The sequence below is a fragment of the Protomyctophum bolini genome (genome assembly GCF_963924005.1).
Source record: "Protomyctophum bolini genome assembly, chromosome: 10".
NCBI classification, from domain to species: domain Eukaryota; kingdom Metazoa; phylum Chordata; class Actinopteri; order Myctophiformes; family Myctophidae; genus Protomyctophum; species Protomyctophum bolini.
This window is the reverse complement of record NC_137871.1, coordinates 15,783,032-15,805,131: the sequence shown is the minus strand read 5'-3', so window position 1 is coordinate 15,805,131 and position 22,100 is coordinate 15,783,032. Positions and strand designations below refer to the sequence as shown.

At 42.1% G+C, this 22,100-nt stretch overlaps 1 protein-coding gene across 1 annotated transcript; it reads left to right on the top strand.

Annotated features, from left to right (window-relative positions):
- Nucleotides 1–1,507: 1,507 nt before the first annotated feature.
- Nucleotides 1,508–20,444, top strand: LOC308323039 (neuronal acetylcholine receptor subunit alpha-3-like). The gene is made up of 7 exons (XM_080774630.1): nt 1,508–1,701; nt 13,386–13,525; nt 13,635–13,679; nt 14,006–14,115; nt 14,819–15,026; nt 15,310–16,341; nt 18,694–20,444. Exons 1-7 carry the CDS (start codon nt 1,644–1,646, stop codon nt 18,817–18,819), a joined length of 1,719 nt encoding a protein of 572 aa, XP_080630756.1. The 5' UTR covers nt 1,508–1,643; the 3' UTR covers nt 18,820–20,444.
- The last annotated feature ends 1,656 nt before the right edge of the window (nt 20,445–22,100 follow it).

Sequence of the window (22,100 nt, the reverse complement as noted above, 5' to 3'; positions counted from 1 at the left end):
GGAGGGGCTATGGTGCGGTGCTCCTCAAAAATAAGGACAGGGGTGTGGATCAAGACTTTAGTGCAGGTGCAGATCTATTCTGTCCATGCCCAATAAGCAGATTATGGAAAAGGATGCATGTCAGATGGGGTTCAGACACAACAAAGGCTGCTGGAGAGCTTAAACACATGTATGCGTATACAAATACATGCGCACACGTACACACACGTACACACACGTACACACACGTACACACACACACACACACACACACACACACACACACACACACACACAAGCATGATGGTCTATCATATTTTAACAAAAATCAACTAAAAGTATATTTCTGGTCTTTTTGTATGAGACAGATGTCAGAGTGTAAACTCATTGCTGGAACAAACACTGTCTCAGTTTAGACATTTGAAATTAATTTGGGAACATATAAAACTAATTTAGCTGAGATGAGGATGTAATTAACTAAAGCTGTGTACACAGTGCATTACTGCTGGTGATAGGACTATGCATTACTGTAATAGCCAACTATAGTGCTGAAGAGAGCAGATTCTACAGCCTTCAACACTTTAGTAGAGCAGCTAATGCTAAGCTGCCTGATCATTGTTATGCATATAAAATCAATTAAGTGACTAAGTAGGTCATTTACAGCTCAGCAGTAGCCTACAAATAATGTACTATTATTGAATTATGCACATGCAAGTGTGTAACATAAAATAAGGAGGGGGCAATATAAATTGGGCAATATAAATTGTGCATTGATGCAGGCTATATTGTGCATTCATAATTAATAAAATTGTAATACCCCAGTTTGTGTAGTAGACATGTGATTGATTGATTGATTGATTGATTGATTGATTTAAAATTGTATTTTTTATAACAGTTGGGTACAGTTCAAGGAAAGTAGCCTACAGGTCAATACAAAATCTGCTAAGAGGATAAAACCAGAAAAAGCACTATATAAAGACTTGTTTACATAAGGGTTCTCCATTTTTTATTAATCAGAACATGCATTTAAAGACATGCAAATAGGCCTATACACTTCTATGCAAAAAAAAATACGGTTCGAAAAAAGTGAAAACGTGTATAGGAATATATGGGGGGACTTTAAGTAGGCTATAATACAAGGAGCTAATTGCTTTAATTATTATTATAGTTTTCACAGATATAACTTTATTCAGTGAAAAGGTCAAGTTTATTTGCATGTCCAAAATTGGGCTATTCAAATCATGTTACAGCAGGTTCAAATAATATGCTCTAAAACACAATGCAGTATCGTATGCCAGTAAACATAGAACAGACATACAGTATACTGAGTATAGCCATAAGCTCCAGATAAGTCAACAACAATAAAGTGCAAATGTAGGCAGCTTTCAAAAGTTCACTATAGGACAGACTGCGACAGTTTACCCCTAAATGAGTCAAACACTGACTCGGGTCGTGATGTTTGGCTTGTTGTGGTGGGGGCGGGACATGTTGAAGTTGTCCAACCGAGTCCAACCTTTCCACAAGCGAGGAGAGCGCAGCAAAATGTTCCGCTGAAATTCAGCCTCGAGACAGACGTCGTCCGGCAGTAATTAAGCCTTAACTCATTGTTCATCTTTTTTTTAATCAACAAGGAGCAATCGCCAAGTGCCGCAGCCGATGTATCGATGACTCTCGGCGGTAAACTCGGCATCCTCTTGCTGGTTCTCCTCCTCACAGCGCAAGGTAAGACAACCAAATAAGATACAGTGCGGCGCGCCTGTAGTGCATGTAGGCTATCCTATACCGCGGAGTTAAGATCGGAGCGCATTGTCAGAGTGTCAGAGTGAATGCGCTGGGCTAAAAGTAGAACTAAAGACGGGGTGAAATTCATATTAAATAACTTTAAATTTAATAAGCTTTCTCTCTGTCTCTGTTTGTGCGCACTGCAGCGCACTTAATTGTGCCACTTTTATTTTGCTGTCTCCAACCCCATGAAGAACTTTGCACAATTGCTATAGCCATTGATGGAATAATAAACATTGAATTAATTCTGCAGATTAAATCTGCACCATAACATTTCCTATACGCAATTTTGTTGTTATTATTTGACGATACCTAACCTATGACTTGTGAGAGAGACAGCCCATGTCTGACCTGGATCTTGAATTATTTATTAAAACAAGATATTTTCACGTGGCACAGTCCGGACAACACGGTGCGCGGATGCTGTGGAGTGTGTGGAACCGGCTGTCACGGCTTCCTTACCCAAGCACTACTGAGATAATTATGATCAGACAGTGCAGTGCCCCTGGCATGATGTCAGATTATGATTATGATCCCGATGTGTGCGACATACTGTAGGCATAGTTTTCCCCAGAAGCTTTACATTAGGCTATATATACTCGTTGACTGTCAGTGCTAATTCAATCATGGGCGAATGAGTCCAGATGTTCAAAGCTATTAGGTTATGAGGTCTGGGTTAGAAAAGTTACAATGCTACACATAAAGCCATAACAAAACTTTTGGCTGCCATTTAACATATAGCCTATACAAACTCAATGATAATGACATTTAGTCTAAATGTGCTTTTGTGCTTTAGATCAGTGGTTACCAATCTGGGGGTCGGGACCCCCAAGGGGGTCCCCAGATGATTAGCTTAATGAGCAACATTGTTTTCCTCACTCAACAGTAAACAAACAAACCGCATAAGTGTACAGGACATCTGCACATTTCTAAAGTGACAATTGAATGACTTTTATAGCTGATCTACAAGCTCACCACGCCTTGCATGCAGTGCGAGTCATGTCTATCTGTGGAAGGTCAAAGTGCTTGTCAGGTTGGGGTCAGAGGCGTATCTACAATAAGGCAAGGGCAGGCGCCCGCCTGTCCAAATCCATTTCTGGCCTGGCCAAAATCCATACAATGAGAAAAGAGAGAGGACAAAAACAAGACCTGAGAATTATTAGTGGACAGCTGATTGGCCGTTGCGGTAGAGCCTTTGTATCCTACTCGTCTGGCAGGTACTGTATATCTCTTTGAAAACCTTTAGTGCTACGATTGTGCTCGGGGGGACGTTAACACATCTTGCCTGTCCAAAATATAATTCTTGCCTGCCCAAAATGTAATTCCTGGAAATGCCACTGGTTGGGGTGTTCCCAGTTCAAATCTGATTATTTTGGCCTTTGGGGGGTTGCGGGCCTGAAAAGTTTTGGCTTTTGGAACCCTTTAATACGTTAGATCATTGTTCTATGCTCTACGTTGTTCTGTGGTCCATGTTTCTCGCCTGCATGTTGACTGTTTTCAAGACTCAGCACTATTAATTTTCCCTATTTGATATTGTGTTTGTTTCATGTTAAGGCCTCAAGACTCATGTGTATACACCAAGCACAGCACTTTTTGAAGTGGGGCTCTTGTGAGGCTCCCAAGGGGTAGAGAGAGAGCGATAATGTAAAGTTTAGTTAAATTCTTTGAATCAAAACAAAAGTGTAGTGAATTATGTTTTGATCCAAAGTTTCATAAATATCTACTGCTGCAGGCTCGGTATCAACAGTATAGGGTGACTACTTGAATACTTTCTCAGATGGGGGTCCCAACCCAACCATTATAACTGTAGGTTCTCTGCAAGAATAAAAAAGTATGAGACATACAATTTAGGGCTGTATTTTGCGTGTCTTAAGTACCAGGTCTTATTCCCTAACTTGAGTAAACTAAAGACCTGGAGGAGTGGTCAATGCTCTTTGGCCACTCAGAATAGCCAAATGGCATTGATCACTCCTCCAGGTCTTTAGTTTACTCAAGTTAGGGAATAAGACCTGGTACTTAAGACACGCAAAATACAGCCCTATATAGTCTGCTTTTACAACCATCTTGCTCCCATCCACTCCGGCCACTGTCAGTCATGCTCTTTAGATAAAAATGATTTGCCTCAGTCGACTGCTTTGTTGTGTTGCCCTCGAACTGAGTTAAACTCATCAAAGGGAGAGGAAATGGTGCTGTAAGAGGATGACCTGGTCCTGAACCAGATTTGGGCCCCATAGAGAAAGAGAGACAGAGAGAGAGAGAGAGAGAGAGAGAGAGAGAGAGAGAAGAGTCATTTCAGTTTTATCAAGGTATTATAATATACAGTGATATTTAACTTGGCTGCAAATATAGAAATTAGTCACTGTTTTTGCACCACTGGCATCTGTTCATTCACCTCCACCCCTGAATCCCTTACAGTGCGTGTGGGCTTTTGTATGGTGCTGAACAGAGGGCTGTGCATTCAGATAAGTGTTAGCGACACAGAGGCGCAACACGCATAGCCACACACACTCTCCCAGTGGGGGGAACGATTAGTGGACTATAGAAGGTATTGTCTCCTACCATCCAGGCCTGGACGATCTGTCCTTATTACAGAGGAATCGCTGATCCTGCATTTCTTGGGATTGGGGTATATTTTTAGTCGAACTGAGAGCTGCTGGATGGCAGAGTTTTGAGGATGTACTAAATTGAGATGTTGTCTATGCCGAGGCATGCTGGAATAAAGTGTCCACCACAAACTGCAGTGTCCCCATGTTTGATTTGGGCCTGAGACTGCCTGGGTTGGGCTGCTGTTCACCCTCTCTACCCTCATCAGCGTCTTTCTCTGTGCGCTCTGTAAAATAAAGCAAAAATAATAAGAAAATAAAATTGAAAAGAATAATAGATAATTAGAAACCAATGGAGGTGGCACAATGGGAACAAAATAATACATGTTGTTCATGGTTTATCTAAAAAATAAAATCTATCAAATGTTATTTGTGTATTAACATGTATTTGTTTACTTAAGTTTACTTTACTAGAAGTTAAATGTTCTCAAATAGAAACTATAATAAATTCAAATCTCAAATTGATTGAGACTTTTCATTTTATTTATTTTTTCAAAATACCATTGGTAATTGGTGGGTTTGGACTCTTATCAAACGGCTCACTGGTAACTAACATTAAGTTTATATGAGGCCTTTCCCTTTTTGCTGGTCAGAATACACCATTGGTTTCATGTGTTAAGCCAAGAGGTTGGCGGTGCCGGGCGGCACAATACAGGCTGCATTCTGCCTTAACCTCTGTAATATAAAGAGTAAAACTGCCTAATGCCTCGTTATGTCTGGTAATGCAATACTTAAAGTAAAAGTAATGTTGTCAAAGAAAGTAGCTTCAAAATGAACATACAATATGTCTACAGTATGTTCAACAGTACATAACTAGTAACTACAGCAATAAAAACAATACAAAGTGTATTCACTAGTCATTTGGAGTGAAAACCTGCCAATTTAAATCGGTGGCAGAACATCACTATAGTCCCTTCCACTCACACTCATATCCTCATCCCCTTCATTGGCAGGTCTCTCAGGTTTAGTTGTTCAATAGACAATGCTTTCTTTGATGTTTGCATAATGACTTTGCCCCCCCTTCCTACACCTGACAGTGTGCAAACAGCAGACTTTGAAGGCTATTATCCCATTGACACCATACACAAAGCAGACGCTGATGGCTATTATTCCCCATGCCTTTACAGTCACTACCTCTTCTCCTTTTGATCCAATGAAGGTTTTTACTAAAGTGCAATGCATGAGTTAAAATTAGGAACAGTCATCAAAATCATACAATCTCAGCATTCAATGCCAGTACCTATCTTTCATTAGTACGTACAGAAGTGTTAGCCATACAAGCTATTCTCTGATCTTGAAGAAGGCTGGCGGACTGTCAAAACATTATTATCAAATACAGAAAAATAGTTGTTTTCTGCATCCTTTTTTCTCTCATCTGTCTTGCATGCAACTATCTTATACAATGCTGTGTCTGCAGTGGCCAGTACAAACAATCTCTCTGATATTGAAAACTAGAACTGGATATAGAGTAACACCCAGGCATTTATTCTTGCCCGAGGGCATCCAATCCACGCCATCCGCGTATGGCAAGGACTGATGTAGCCGCCTACCCGGGCCCGTATTGTTTGTTCATCACATACCTGAATGAATTAATTGAAAATGGTGGACCCTATTGTAAATAAGCTTTATGGTGTCGTCCATATTGTGTCATCCATATTGTATTGAGTTGTGCTTTCCTTTGAAATATACCTATTCTGCATACTGTTAATAAATACTTCAATCAATCAAACCCCGTTTACCAGGTTGACAGATCTTGCTCCCGCAGTAGCAGTGCGAGTGTGGTTGTTGAACTAGTAGAAGAGTGATCAAGTAATGTATGGCAAAAAAACACCTGGCAACCACTCCTAGTGGATCGTTAGAGCCTCTTGGCGAAAATCAGGATATCGCAAATTTAGACATTTGCACTATACTGCGGTGGGGTGGGGAAAGAAATTACTATTTAGTAGAACCTTTTTCCATATTTGACGCACATGTTTGCGTCGGTTGGTGCCTAAAAGTGACTATGACAGCTGAGGTCAAGAGCTTTCTTTAACAGCTGGTCCTGCTGTAGCCCCTGATAAACCTTCAAACATGCTCAGCGTTCAAGGTTCAGAAATCAATATTTCAAAAAAAGACGTATAATCTTCAGACTGTCCTGATCTCACGACCTTGCCAATAATTATGTATTTGGCTCTATCAAAATGTAAACATTGTGGACACGCCTATGCCCAGCCAGGCATTCTGGAAACGTACTGTACAATCTGTACAGCCGATGTACTATGAATCGTTGTAATTCCTTTTCATTGAATGGGGTGTTTCATAGTAGATCGGGTGACCTGTTACAACCTGTTCCGAAATGGACCGGTAGCTGCAGTGCTACCTGATCCGGATAAAGATAAATGTTTTAAAATATTTTTTTTTAAACAAATACCCCTGATTCGGCCTGGAGGACAATCAGACCCATGTCTGAACAGGTCTAGGCCAGATCCAACCAGACCTGAGAGAAGTTCTAGGGGCAGCATGCGTAATATTTTCTATAACAAACAAGCTACAATGTATATCTGTTTTTTTTCTTCAGGAAGGCTTCATAAAACGCTCATATTCAATTACCTACCTCCTAAATGTACATTTTCCATGGATAGCTAATTACATAAAGCCAAGCTTATTTCAATGTCCAAAATCTGCAAAAATCCTATCAGGAAAGTATAGCAACGTTTTCATCATTCCACTGCACTGACTCAGCATCAGTACTCGCCACATGTCATCGAAAATGCAAGAACAGACACCAGTAAGACGCGCAAACGTGGGAAGCGAACGCAGCTCGTACATATTTAAGTTAAGTTATTTTTAAGTTAAGTTTTTAACTTAGCCATAACCATATAAGGAGTCCCCAAAGCAGCTATACGTCCAATGTGTTGCATCAATCACAAACAAATCACTCAGCTCCATATATGGGCACAAAAGCATGACACACAGACACACAGACACACGGACACACAGACATGAGCTGCTAGGTCTCATAGTAAGTGCTCACTGCGTTCGCAAAAACGTTTTTTAAAAACATAATTCTAATACAAATTACTGGTAGGTCTATAGGTTAAATATGACTCATTTTAAAACTAAAGATTAAAGTATGAACATACACAGTTTTCACACATGTGTTTGCTGTACAATATTTACACAACACCCCTATACTTATATCAGATGGTCACACACACACACACACACACAGCCGGACGGACGGTCAAAACATTATTATCAAATTACACACTATTTTCTGTCCTTTTTTTCTCTTGCATGCTCTGCAGTGGCCAATACAAACAATCTCTCTGATATTGAAAAATAGAACTGCATATAGATGCATTTGTTGATGCCTGAGGTCATCCAACCGAGGACCCGCGTATGGCAAGGACTGATGTAGCCGCGCGCGCGCACGCACGCACGCACGCACGCACGCACGCACGCACACACACACACACACACACACACACACACACACACACACACACACACACACACACACACACACACACACACACACACACACACACACACACACACACACACACACACACACACACACACACACACACACACACACACACACACACACACACACACACACACACTAAAGCCAGCAATTTATTTGAGGGTAATTACTGTATAGCTACTTCTGAGTGTCTGACATGCATTTCCAACGCCTCCGGGCCCATATCACATCAAGCTTGATCAAAGGCCCCCCTGGTGTGGGGCCACAAGTCTCTCTGGAGCTTTAGGCTCCAATAAACACCATGGATAGAGACAGACTTCACTCATTGTTGCTTTTGAAAGCACTCTACATACAGGATGAAGACTTGTCACTGACTGTATCCTGTCACTGTCAGAGACAGATCTTTAAAGTGTAATGAGAAGATTTACTCTGTGTGTCACAAAGTACAGTTTATTATAGAAAATTCCAGGCTGCAACCCGGTGGAAGGGCAAAGGTTACAAATAACTTCCTTTAAATTAAGTACACTCAAGATCTTCAGAAAGAAGAAAAAGGAGTATGGGGAATGACTGCTGGGACATTAAAAAAAATTGTTCTTGGATTACCCCCCCCACACACACACACACACACACACACACACACACACACACACACACACACACTTGACTGATTATAATTGCCCTTGTTCTCCCTCACCCAATCAGAGGCTTAAGTGTGGTTTTGTGACTGCATTGACTCAGGGAACGATGGACAGTTTGTAAGGCAGGTTGCAAAGAGCTGAAATAAATTACAGCAGAGGTCCCAAGAGTAAGGACTTTTAATTTAAGCCTAAAGTCTCACTCTCAACTCGAGACAACGACCTCGGGAAACGTCTGGAAAGTTTTTTGTTAGCTGCTGTAAAGACACTATTTGAGTGACGCTAGCCTCTCCAATGCAAGGCTTTTGAAAATTACATCATATGGCAGCCAAGTCTATGGGATTTTTAATGTTTATTTAGAGCATTTATGACTTAAATCATTTGCAAGTCTATGGACTTTGAGGATATTACAATGTTTGTTTAGAGCACATTATAGAGAGCACTTTATAGCCAGCCAAGTCTATGGACTTTACGGTTTGTTTAGAGCACTTATAACGCAAATCATTTGCCAGAGCCAAGTCTATGGATTTAATTTGTTTGTTTAGGGCACTAAATGATGTCTTATATCTTATTCCGGTTTCTGTTCAGAGAATTAACTTCTGCACTGCACTTTAGTCTCTTGAAAGTTTCTACCTTTGTGAAGGACAATATGTGGGCAATAAAATCACAGGGTACTCTGAACGTGCAACCGTGCGTGCGTGCAACCGTGTGTGCGTGCAACCGTGCGTGCGTGCAACCGTGTGTGCGTGCAACCGTGCGTGCAACCGTGTATGCCAGATGTTGTGATTATGTAACTGCCAATACTGAGTGTGCAGGTGATTGGATTTTGAGGGGGGTTCCTGTTTTATTATTATTATTTTCACTTTGTAGCCTGCCAGTGTCACATGAGCAGTGTTTTGTCCTTCACAGTAAGGCGAGGATGAAGAAATCATCAGTACTCTATTCAGTGATGGGCAAGCTACTTGGAAAATGTAGTAAGCTACACTACCAGTTACTCTCTATTAAATATAGCTCAACTACAACAAAGCTATCCCCAGATAATTATAGCAAGCTACACTATAAGCTACATGGCAAAAGTAGCTAGCTACATGGACACTACTTTTTTTTAAATATTTTTTATCAACTTCATGATCAAGTTTCCACCGAACAAATAGCCTAATAGGCAGGCAAAAATGCTGAGTTTGGTTGTTTATTAAAAAACAAACTGGAAACAAGCCCTCTGTCTGGCTTTTGGTGTCAACTTTTTCACATTTACTTGTATTAATGTACCTTGCGGTGTGGCTGATTCATGTGTTCAGTGTTGGGAAAGTTCTTTTTTTTATTAACTATAGTTTTTTAAAGGAACTAATTCAGTTCATAATTCAACATTTTGAACTAAAGTTCATGGTTCCAAAAAATGAACGATTTTAGTTATTTTTTGTTCTTTTTTAAAATTATTATTATTGCCACAGCCTAGCCATTTGTGCACCAGCTGAGAGACAGGGATTTAGACTAGAGCAGTGGTTCCCAAAGTGGTGTCCGGGGACCCCCAGGGGTACCTGAGGGAGTTCCAGGGGGGACCCATCTATTTTGTTCATGTTCATAAAGTGCTAAAGTGTTTAAAGCAGTGGTTCCCAAACTTTTTCATGTCAAGGACCCCCAAATTGACACTACATAGCCTGTGGACCCCCATTTGAAAAGATATGCCAGGGACCCCCATAAGAGAAGACGTACACATTTAGACGTCTACATTTAGACGTCTACATTTAGACGTATACATTTAGACAGTGTCTAAACAGTGTCCCCCCGAGTGCCTCCCCAATGCCTCCCCAGTGTGCCCCCCGAGTGCCTTCCCAGTGCCTCCCCAGTGTGCCCCTGAGTGCCTCCCCAGTGTCTACCCAGTGCCTCCTCAGTGCCTGCCCAGTGTCCCCCAGTGTCCCCCAGTGTCTCCAATAGCAATACAAGAGCAATAATACAAATTAATCTTAATGTATTAATCTAATTAATTAATTAATTAATCAAAATTGCGGCCTGTGCCCAGCACCATGCCAAAGCTTTTTCCTTCAGGAAACACTGCTTGTGGTTGTAAATATATTGTTATCCGTGTTGCGAGGATGAGGGGGTACCTGGAAAAATATCTACCCCAAAAGGGGTACCTGGTCCAAAAAAGTTTGGGAACACCTGGACTAGAGAATGCGGGTGGCCTGTTTGTTTGTGTCAGACTCTTCTTATCTAAACCAACCAATCATGGATTTCTTTCCAGGGATTTTTTCCCCCCACAAAACTTTATTTAACAGTAAATTTGTAACTTTGTAGCTTTTGTTGAAAGCTACGTCACTACTTGGGTCTAAAAATAGCTACACTACAAAAAACGCTACTTGGTTCAAAAGGAGTGAAGCTACCATCAAGCTACTGATAAATGTAGTAAGCTATGTAGCTTCGCTACTTGTAGCTAGCTACTGCCCAACACTGACTCTATTATACTTTACTTATGCCAAGGAATGAGCTGTTAACCACTTATATTAGACATAGACCGGGGTCCCCCAAGACTATATCATTGGCCCCTTACTTTTTCCCTTCTACACCAAACCTCTTTACTGAAAATAACTGATCTACGTGTTGAGATTGTAGATCTGCTACATGTTTTTACAGCGGTGTTGAGTGTGCTCGGCTGACAGGGAAACTGAGTCTCAACAGTTACACGCAAACAAGGATAGGAGGGTTGCGTGCTCAGTCCACTCCTGTTCCTCATGCTGACTCATGACTGTTGAATCTGCCAGGTCCAGCTCCAATCATATCATAAAATTAGCTGACAACAACACAGGTGTCACGAATGGTGATTATACAATGTACAGTGGAGGTGGAGCAACTGACCATGTGGATAAAACCAAGGAGATGGTTATTAGAGGCCCTAGTGTGCACAGCACACCCCACTTATCATCAACAGCACACAGAAACACTTACACTTCCTACAGAGACTGAAAAAAGCGAATTCCCCTTCATCCATCATGACACTATTCTACAGAGGAACCATTGAGAGCATGCTGGAGAATGACCAGAACCATGTCTGCCATTGACAAAGAGTTCCTATAAGAACAGCAGTTAGCTCTACTGCGGACTGTTGCTTCTCATTGGAGCCGTATAATGGGTGACTGAGGGGCTAGAGATTTACCATAATTACACCAATAGAAACACAATTATACACCAACAGCCATGGATTCACAATTTGGCAGCAGATAATGAAAGACTAATTATGAAATGATGAAAGTCTGCACTCGAATAAAGCTATACTAAACTCGCATAAAATGATAAATAAGAACAAACACCAACAGCCCCATTGAGAAACACTATCCTAAATTGCAAATTCATTCTCCGTACAGTCCGTAGTACGACAGTGTTGCTTGTCAACATACAGATCTTACAGCCAACAATGTGTCACATCACAAAGTGAGATAATCCTAATTCTTCCAGCTGTGCTGATTTATCCACTGTGGCGAATTTGACATTCAAATATCTACAGTATATGAGATGAAACCAACATGCTGGCAGCTTTTCCCTCTGCCTTTTACACTGGTGTCAGTGTTGAGTCTGTTGGGACACTGGCAACAAAAAAATTTAGGACAGATTACCAGTGTTTTTAGAGCTACAATATGTAGGCTCTGGAGTTTTAGACTTCAGGCCTGTCCTTTGGGAGACTGTGTTCACTCAGCCAGAAGAAACAGGGGAAAGAGAAGAGAAAGGACAAGCTGATACGCCTGAGAGACAAGACAAAAATATATTATTTTGTTGAGCGACACTTGTTTAAAGGGTTTGTCAGAACTTTGTCCTTTGTGGTTCCCGAAGCTACACAACCCTTGACGTCCTACAATTGTTGAAAGGTCAAAATAAAGTAAATTAAATTAGATGAAGAATGAATAAAGAATAAAGAGTCAGTGTGAGTAGAGGGATGTAAGAGACAAAGCGAAGGAGATGGAGAGACTAAGAGAAAGAGAAGGAATTTGTGTGTGTGTGTGTGTGTGTGTGTGTGTGTGTGTGTGTGTGTGTGTGTGTGTGTGTGCACGTGCGCGCATGTGCGTGTGTCTCTGCGTGCTTTCCCAAGTGATTGAAACATCTTCTGCTTGGATAGGCATGGCTCTGTAGCACCAGAGTTACTAGTGGCAGCCTTCCACAAAATGATCAACACACACACACACGTGCACACACACACACACACACACACACACACACACACACACACACACACACACACACACACACGCGCGCTAAGGCCACCACATTCTTCTCTAGCTGTAAGTGTCTTTTGCTTGGAGATTTGCTAAAAGCTTTCAAGCTTTCACTTTTCTCACTCCTGTAAATAGGCAGCTGAAATGTTTGACGCCTTTCACACCCCATTTCCATCTCCCGTGGCCCTCTTTTTCTGCATGCAGAGAAAAGAGACATTGATTAAGCCATTAAAACAAAGTGTGTGCGTGTGTGTGGAAGGGGTGGTAGTACTGTATATACTATAGTCTTTTCTGGTGGTGGTAGAAACAGAGTCCCGCACCACAGGAAGGAGTCCTACATGCTGGCTTTGTGAAAGATGACCTTGACCTTTCAACAATTGTAGGACTTCAAGGGTTGTGTAGCTTCGGGAACCACAAAGGACAAAGTTCTGACAAACCCATTTCTCCCAGTGTATCATAGTGTTAGTGGCACGAGTAAATGTTTCAAAACTATTTCACTCAAAAATTTAAATTTTAAATCCACAAACTACAGCACTACAGCCAAGATATGTTCACTGTTACATATAGGGCTTAAGTGATAATAATATGTTTTGGGCACTGCAAAGGAGACACCAAATGTATCACTTGAGCTGAAACGTTTTGGAAACACTGGTACCTTGTCTGTCTACTAACACTCTCATTTCTGACTCTCTCTTTTTCACTGTCACCTCACCAGACTGTAACTCATCCAAAGGTGAGGACAGGCTATTCCGGAGGTTATTCCGCAGGTACAACCAGTTCATACGGCCAGTGGAGAATGTATCTGATCCCGTCACAGTGGAGTTTGAGGTCTCCATATCTCAACTGGTCAAAGTGGTGAGGCTAAATTACCATGTTTAGAACTGTCCAAAAAAAGAGATTTAAACATTTTACATCATTCACATCCATCCAGCCATTCAGTCTAATTCGCTCTTTGTTCTTTCAGGATGAGGTGAATCAGATCATGGAGACTAATTTGTGGTTGAGACATGTGAGTAGAGTTGAATTGATCCTTGATTTGATGTAAAAAAAAAAAAAAAAAAAATTGCTTTACTGGCATGAGAAAACAAACGTTTACATTGCCAAAGAAGCAAGTGTCAAAATATAATAAAAACTGTTTAAGAAAATGGGAAAAGTATATAGTTGGAGGGGGTAACAAAGCTTTGTCAATTTAAATAGTATACAAAAGCCACAGATTTTTAAACGTGTTAAAGGTAACAGCTCTGTTGCTCTGTGCAGATAGTGCCCTGGTCTTACTTCACAGACAGCCATGATGACGTTAGGATCTGGTTACATGATGGTTTATCTGTGTTTCAGATCTGGAACGACTACAAGCTGAAATGGGCTCCTGTCGAGTACGATGGGATCGAGTTCATCCGAGTTCCTTCCAACAAGATTTGGAGGCCTGATATTGTCTTGTACAATAAGTATGATGAATTGTTATGTGGAAAATTTTACGTGTAACCCCAATTCTGTGTGAAGCTTAACTTCTAATCTTATTATATTAAAATGGTCTTAAGGGAGGACTGGCGGATCACGTCGTCATGCTCATGTCACTATGACTCAGCCACATTGAGTTATTATAGCTGGGGCAAACTCCTAAGACATCACCAACTTTTGGCTTTTTGACTCGTTTTTTAATTTTGGCGTGGTGGTAGGTATGGGTACAAGGTTTTCAAAAAGGTGTGCAAACGCATTGGGTCTGTTTGCTCAGATATTGATTCTAACATATAGGTATTGTTGAAAACCAACATAATTGATAAAATAGAGTTTTCAATGGATTGGGTGTGCTAAATAACATACTAAAACTTTAGGAAAATCGAACAACCAGAAAGGCATCGTTTTCAAGATGGCGTCCACGGTGGCTAAAATGGGCTAAAATGCCTATAAACTGGGATTTAATATGTAAAACATCATATCATATATGCACTTGGTAATTACTTTTTTAATTGCAATGCAACTACGCCCAAATATTGAGTGTCTTGTCATGGCATCAGCACAAATATCAGTCAGCTCCATATACAGTATGGGCATAAAGTTGACACTTTCAGATGCATAATGTAACATCATTATTCTGACCTGTTCTGTGACAACTGAAATCTGCTTCAAAATATCCCCTGGCCCTGCCAGTGCTGTAGGTGATTTCCTGGTGGCAGACAAGACCAAAGCTCTGCTGAGGTTTGATGGCACCATCACGTGGGTTCCTCCAGCCATCTTCAAGTCCTCCTGCCCCATGGATATCACCTACTTCCCCTTTGATTACCAGAATTGCTCCTTGAAGTTTGGCTCCTGGACCTACGACAAGGCCAAGATCGACTTAGTACTCATCGGCTCAAAGGTCAGTGAAACATTGAAAGTCAAAAGAGATATGAATATCGAGCACTGAGGTCATACAATACTACAACAATTATAATTAATGTAATTATTTGGCTAAACTTTGACAGCTGGTAAAAAATAAAACAATTAAAATAATAATAAAAAACCTACACGAATGCGGTTGATGAGATTAAAAAACAATTATCTCCATACATCCAGTCAACATCCAGTGCTCAAATATTGGTTCTACACCAAAGCAGTCAACAGTAGCTTCTTATATTACACTGACACGTTCTCCCTATCAGGTGAACCTTAAAGACTTCTGGGAGAGCGGCGAGTGGGAGATCATCGACGCCCCGGGCTACAAGCACGACATCAAGTACAACTGCTGCGAGGAGATCTACCCGGACATCACCTACTCCTTCTACATCCGCCGCCTGCCCCTCTTCTACACCATCAACCTCATCATCCCCTGCCTCCTCATCTCCTTCCTCACGGTGCTGGTCTTCTACCTGCCCTCCGACTGCGGCGAGAAGGTCACGTTGTGCATCTCCGTCCTGCTCTCCCTCACTGTGTTCCTGCTGGTCATCACCGAGACCATCCCCTCCACGTCGCTCGTCATTCCCCTCATCGGCGAGTACCTCCTCTTCACCATGATCTTCGTCACCCTCAGCATCGTCATCACCATCTTCGTGCTGAATGTCCACTATCGCACGCCCATGAGCCACACCATGCCTGAGTGGGTCCGCTCCGTGTTCCTCGGGGTTCTGCCGCGGGTGATGCTGATGCGGCGGCCTATCGGCCAGGGCTGCCGCTCCTCCGGGAGCATCAGTGGAGGGATGGGTGGTGGAGGAGGAGGAGGACGGAGGAACAGTGGCGGGAGCAAGAAGAGGAAAAACAGCCTAGGAGGAGGAGGAGGTGTTGGTGTGGGGGGTTTAGGATGCACACAGCTAGACAGTGGAGCCGGGGGAGGGGGCGCCACCTTGGACGGGGGCTCCATGAACTGCGTGGAGTACGGGGAGGCGAACAGGGAGCGGGGCAGGGAGGTGAACCGAGGGCTGAAGCGTGACAGGAGGTATGCCTACAGAGGGAAGGAGGTACCGATCCCTGTCCCTCCCCCTGTGGTCCCCCCTCCGTCCAAGCAGGCCCCTCATTCACAAGTCCCGCCCCAGGCCCCCCAAGAGTCAGAGGTGCCAAAGCTCCAGAGGACCCTCAATACCCCGCCGCCGGTCAGCACTGTGATGGCCTTCTCCGTGGTTTCCCCGGAGATCAAGCAAGCCATCGAGAGTGTCAAGTACATCGCTGAGAACATGAGGACACGCAACAAAGCCAAAGAGGTACATTATATCACACACAAACACAATGCTGTCTTGTTTTCCTCATGTGCTATGAAAAACATTCATTGCCTCTTTGATAAAGTGAAAGTAAGATATTTTGTCAAATAAATAGCAACTCTGTAACTTGTCTGTAAAAGGTCAATATCTATAGTGCACTCAGGAGCCTCGCGTTTTGTGTCTACCCTGAGATTGGGAAGTCAGGGTTCAATCCCCTGGCAGGGTCATGCCAAACACTAACCAAACGGGACCCGATGCCTCCCTGCTTGACACACAGCATTCCCAATGGTTGGATTGGGATAGGTACCTATGACGTGACATACTAGCGTCATGCCCAGGGGGTGTACATCATGACTGGGGTATGTACTTGCACATAAAGCCGCCTCACACAATAGAAACAGGAGATAGGCTCCTGCCCTATGGGCCACATGGGGGTGCTTACGTACCATAGTACTCTGGTCAGACATTTATTCAGGAAATGGGTTGGTTAGCTTGCGACTTGATTTGAAATGTCTCATTCCCAGCCTACTTTAGCTTTTGGGAATTGTGGTCCAAGATTATATCCTGCAGTAAGAACTGGAGAGATAAGGGGACTATTTCATCCTCACTCTTTCTTGACCCCTATTGTGGTTTATATGATAGTAGCAGTTATTGCACTTCAGTGAAATCTTACTACTCAATGTGCTTGGCCAAGCAGTCCTGAAATGCCACAACAAACTGCACGCACGGACGCACGCACGCGCAAGCAAGCAAGCAAGCAAGCAAGCAAGCAAGCAAGCACGCGCACACACACACACACACACACACACACACACACACACACACACACACACACACACACACACACACACACACACACACACACACACACACACACACACACACACACACACACACACACACACACACACACACACACACACACACACACACACACAATGCTTAGCAACATCCACAAACCTACACACAAACACACTGGATTTGACTGTAGGCTTTCTATTCACAGTTAACTCTGCAGGATGTGTGCCTGTGTGAGTCTGTGTTTCTACCTCCCTTGGATCTAAATGGCGTTAAAGCTCTTTACATGGGAGCTATAATAGGGAAGTAAAGCTGCTTGTTTATGGCTCTCTGGATCAGCCTGATATGTTTGTGCTTGCCGCTCCGTCTTTCCTTTGTAAGGCCTTTACGTTTCAATGATGCATACAGAAGAGCTATACTTTCTTCCGGACAATGTTGTTGTGCTCCCTGATACAATAGGCCATAGCTGACTGCTTGCAATCCACACACACGCACACACCCGCCCTCCTAAAAGTTTCATAGCGCCTCATGTGTTTTTACCTTTTTACCTCTGCCCTACTTGCTTTGTACAATTACAGTATACACTCATGCACAGCACCCGCAAACACACACAAATGCGCGCGAGCGCATGCATATCCCTGTTTAGGATATTTCCTTGAAACCACTCACACCACTCAGTGTGTGTACTTGAGTGATCTGGAGTGAATGTGATGGCTTGCGTCATTACTACAACCCATCAGCTCACTCAGATGTCATTAAGCAACATGCAGTCATGTCTCTTTTCAAGAGAGGGAGGCGTACTTATTTATTTATAAAAAGTGTCAACTTTTATAGAGGTTTCGGTTGCGTTGTTACCATGGTATGATGTAACTCCAACTATTGGTGAGATGTCTTGCTCAGTTGTTGATATTTCTCCTCATTGACTAACATTGTACGGTGAAAGAGCTCTTTTAAAATACTATTAGCATGAACATGAACGAATGCAAACAAAGCACATTTTGACAATATATAACATCACGAAACATAGTACAGCATTTATTTTTCTTATTTTTTTTAAATGTGAAGATCTGGTTCTGGATTTGCGGCTCCAGTCTGGGTCTTCTTCAAATAGCAAAATTGACATGAAGTTGATTGACATTTTTTCTTGAAAAATGAAATCAAATAAAAAATATTTAAAATAAATCGTGTCAGAATCAGCTTTGTTTGCGTTTGTTTATGTACATATTTGTTTGTCTCAAGTCTCAACCTCGTACAGCACTTTGGTCAGCTTCTGTTGTTTTAAATGTGCTTCATAAACATGAAGTTTGATTTGTGCTAAAAGAGTGACTTTGAGACCTGCTTGACCAGTGCAATGTAAGTCAATGAGCAGACTAATTTGGAAGATCAATTTCTAATCAACAGAGAAACAGAGAACTCAAACTCTACCAAAGTGTCATTGCCCTTTAAATGCCATCTTCTTGTGCGCTCTGTTCCTCTCCTAAGACGTGTGTCCTCTCTCCTCCTCTTGTCCAATTTTGTTCTCTTTCTGTCCCATGCACTCTCTCTGTCTCTTCTCAGGTGGAGGACGACTGGAAGTATGTTGCCATGGTGATTGACCGGATCTTCCTGTGGGTTTTTGTCACGGTGTGTGTGTTGGGAACTGTCGGACTCTTCCTCCAGCCACTGATTGGCTTTTTTAAATGAAGAGTTCTGGAAGCTGCTGCTCCAAAAACCCCTCTCTGTGTAGCTATTTCTGCCTCTCCATCTCTAGGGCTGTCGCTGTCATGACATTATGCACAACAGCCATTTTGGAAAGAACTCAGTCCTCTTCATACTTCCTTCACAGGTGTTACCGATGATACTAATTAAGGCTCTGTTCCATTCTGGTCAAAAAGTATCAGGGTGCTGCTCGGCTCACTGTAAACACTTTGCTACACCAGTGGGTCTCAGAGTGTCCTTGAGTGTGTTCCAAATCGCCCTGTACGGGTGTGTAACCAACGGATGTTCCTTGTATTGGTCCTTGAAATTCAAACGTTTGAGAACCACTGTGATACACTAAATGGAACAGAGCCTTAATAAATATGGTAAGACCTATGAAGGAAGTAGGGAAGGGGCCAGAGTTCTTTCCAAACTGGCCGCTGTGCATAGAGCCTATTGTCACATGAATAATTGCGATTAACGATTTAGTTGTTTTTTAAATTGAACATTGAACATATACTGGTAATTAAATGAAAAATTACGATTATGCGAAAATAATTGTGATTATATCTCAAACAATTGCAATTAGGCGATGATGTAATCATTGCGACAGGCCTATCCATCTGTCTTTCTGTCTGACTCTCTTGCTCTCCTTCACTACTATGTGCTGCAATGGGGAATGCATGTCTGGCTGCATTTTCACATGGACAACCACCCCCACCACCACTTCCACTCCTATTTTGGGCTCTACCGTCGGCCCTCACGCCTTGTCATCATCTGTCAGTGGCCCCACGAGAAACGTTTTACTTATCTCCGTCGCCTCTCTACAGTATAGCTACACAGAGTGTTAATTTAACTGGAACCAATTGGACCTTACGGGTCAGCTTATGCTTCAGACTTCACATGAGACTCTATGTTGTATGTTCTATCTTTAGGTTCTCTTTACTCCGATTTAGAGTCAGAGTTGTCCGTAGTCATCAATGTATAACAAGTGTCTAGAAATGCATTGTATTGCTGTTCAGTTAAGGGGTAAATGGGTATCAAATAGCAATAACATCTGTCGGTGTAGAAGAATATCTAAGACACAAACCATCCAGTGAAGACACTGAGATTCAAAAAAGCTCTTCGTCGTCATGACTCATGATTCATGACTCATGAGCCTGTGGAAAAAGGCAATTTTGTCCATGAGATGCTTTTGAGAAACCCAGTACACTGTCAAAAATCACTTTTGGCTGTGACTACTGATATGTGCCTGTGTCTAGTCTGAGGTCAATGGAATATGTCACCACCTTTTACAAATGACATTCATACTTTGGGAAGATCGAGCTGTTCAAAACATCGTGATCATCCGCATTTTTTCGACAGCTGTCATAACTGTTTACAATCACTACAGAGTACTTCTGTCACCTCTGTGTTACATAATACTTCAAATCAGATGTGCATGGCTATTGAGCAGGACATTGGCTGTACGGTCCGTATATACTGTAGACATCCATTCTTTGAGGACACATGATGACACCATCATGCATCTCACATTAGTTCACCAACTTCAGTTCAAACATATACATTATTGTACAGTGCACTCTTTGAATTGCAAAATGTGGATTAACTTGTAAAAAAGGTCAACATGATCAATCTTTCAATGAGTGAACAATAAAGTTATTCCTACTATACAGTATGTCATTGCCTGCCTCCTGCTGTTTGTCATCGATTTGCATCTTAATAATCGTTTTGAATAATAACTATTTTTTATAGAACTACAACCGTTTGCCATATTGCTAAAAATCTGAAATACCATACTGGTATTATGCAAAAGTATACAGATGGGCTCTGTCTTGCATGGTAACTCACCCCGTTTCATGCCGCTTCATGGGTTAACCCATTTTGGGCGGGAACCCCTTTTGGTGTTAGCATTATGTAAAGCTTTAGCTATTTTTGAAAAATTGAAGAACGACTGACATAGAAACATAGCTTTTTCAGAAAACTGTCATTTTCAAACAGACATTTTTTTAATCTGATCTCAGGTCAAAATGGGTTCAACTAAAGCACTTCTGTGTGTGTGTGTGTGTGTGTGTGTGTGTGTGTGTGTGTGTGTGTGTGTGTGTGTGTGTGTGTGTGTGTGTGTGTGTGTGTGCGTTCCACATGGGTTGTCAGCTCTAGTCATGAGGCAAATGTCAGGCGAGGACAAGGGTGTCTTTAAACAGCGCTATTATATAAAGCACAGAATCATCATGTCGTCAATCCCCCGGGGAGGAGAGGGAGGATGGAGAAAGATGGGGAGATAAAGAGGATCGAGAGAAGTGTGAAAGTAATAAATAATGTTGGGGGGAAAGAAATAGTATGGGGTAAGTCGTGTGATTATTGTCCAAAACCAAGATGAGGAGAATCTAGGTATACGAGATAAATGGCTCACTTTACCTATCCTTACGCCTGCAGTCACCCTTGAGTAAGGCACTGAACCATGATCTCCTCTGTTGAGCTGCTCAGTAGCCAAATTAGTCGTCCTTACTCCTGCCAATGTTCTTGACCAAAGCAATGGTCTTAGCATTGAATAAAGGCTGCCTATGCTGCTACTGTACTGTTTTTTAACCCATCAAGACCTGAGTACGATTCTTCAAAATGTCTTCTAAATCAGTGGTTCTCAAACATTTTCCATGTCAAGGATCCCCCAAAATTATATGTACGCTATTTGGCCACGGAACCACATCTCAAAATGTTTTGTTCCAGGGACCTCAAGAAGCGAGAAGCAAATATTTGAGTTAAATATTATGTTAATTAAAAAATATATATATATATTCAAAGATTTGCACACATTTTCACGCTTTTTCTAAAATATCAGATCTACAAGACACACTATGAGCTTGTATATAGTCTATATAGTGTGCTATATTTGAATAGCCAAAGTATATAAAATGACACTTTCCTGGTTTTATTGGGTTAAAGTGTGCTCAGCAACCTGGTTCAAAGGACAGAGAAAAAGATGGGAAAATGGAAGATCATAATAAAAGAGGCAATGGAGGAGTGAGAAGGGGGATGAGAGGACTGCCTGCCTGAGGACTTAACCCCAGCTGTCCAGGAACCACCAGAGGGTCTGGAATGGAACGCAATCCTGAAATACGTATGACACATTCTATAGTAGGTTGGACAGAACACACGTGTGAGCGGTGTGACACGCGCGCGACACACGCCTTTGCACTTCCACTTTCACACGCACATTCACAAATGACATCCACATGTCCTCGACCACTTCCAACACAATGTAACTTTTAGCGCACCGAGCTGGAATC

What these genes read in the sequence shown, in the direction of transcription:
- LOC308323039 (XM_080774630.1), top strand. Translation starts at nt 1,644, where the DNA reads ATGACTCTCGGCGGTAAACTCGGCATCCTCTTGCTGGTTCTCCTCCTC. An exon ending in TCTCCTCCTCACAGCGCAAG is followed by an intron (nt 1,702 to 13,385) that starts GTAAGACAACCA and finishes TCACCTCACCAG; the next exon opens with ACTGTAACTCATCCAAAGGT. An exon ending in CACGCAACAAAGCCAAAGAG is followed by an intron (nt 16,342 to 18,693) that starts GTACATTATATC and finishes GTCTCTTCTCAG; the next exon opens with GTGGAGGACGACTGGAAGTA.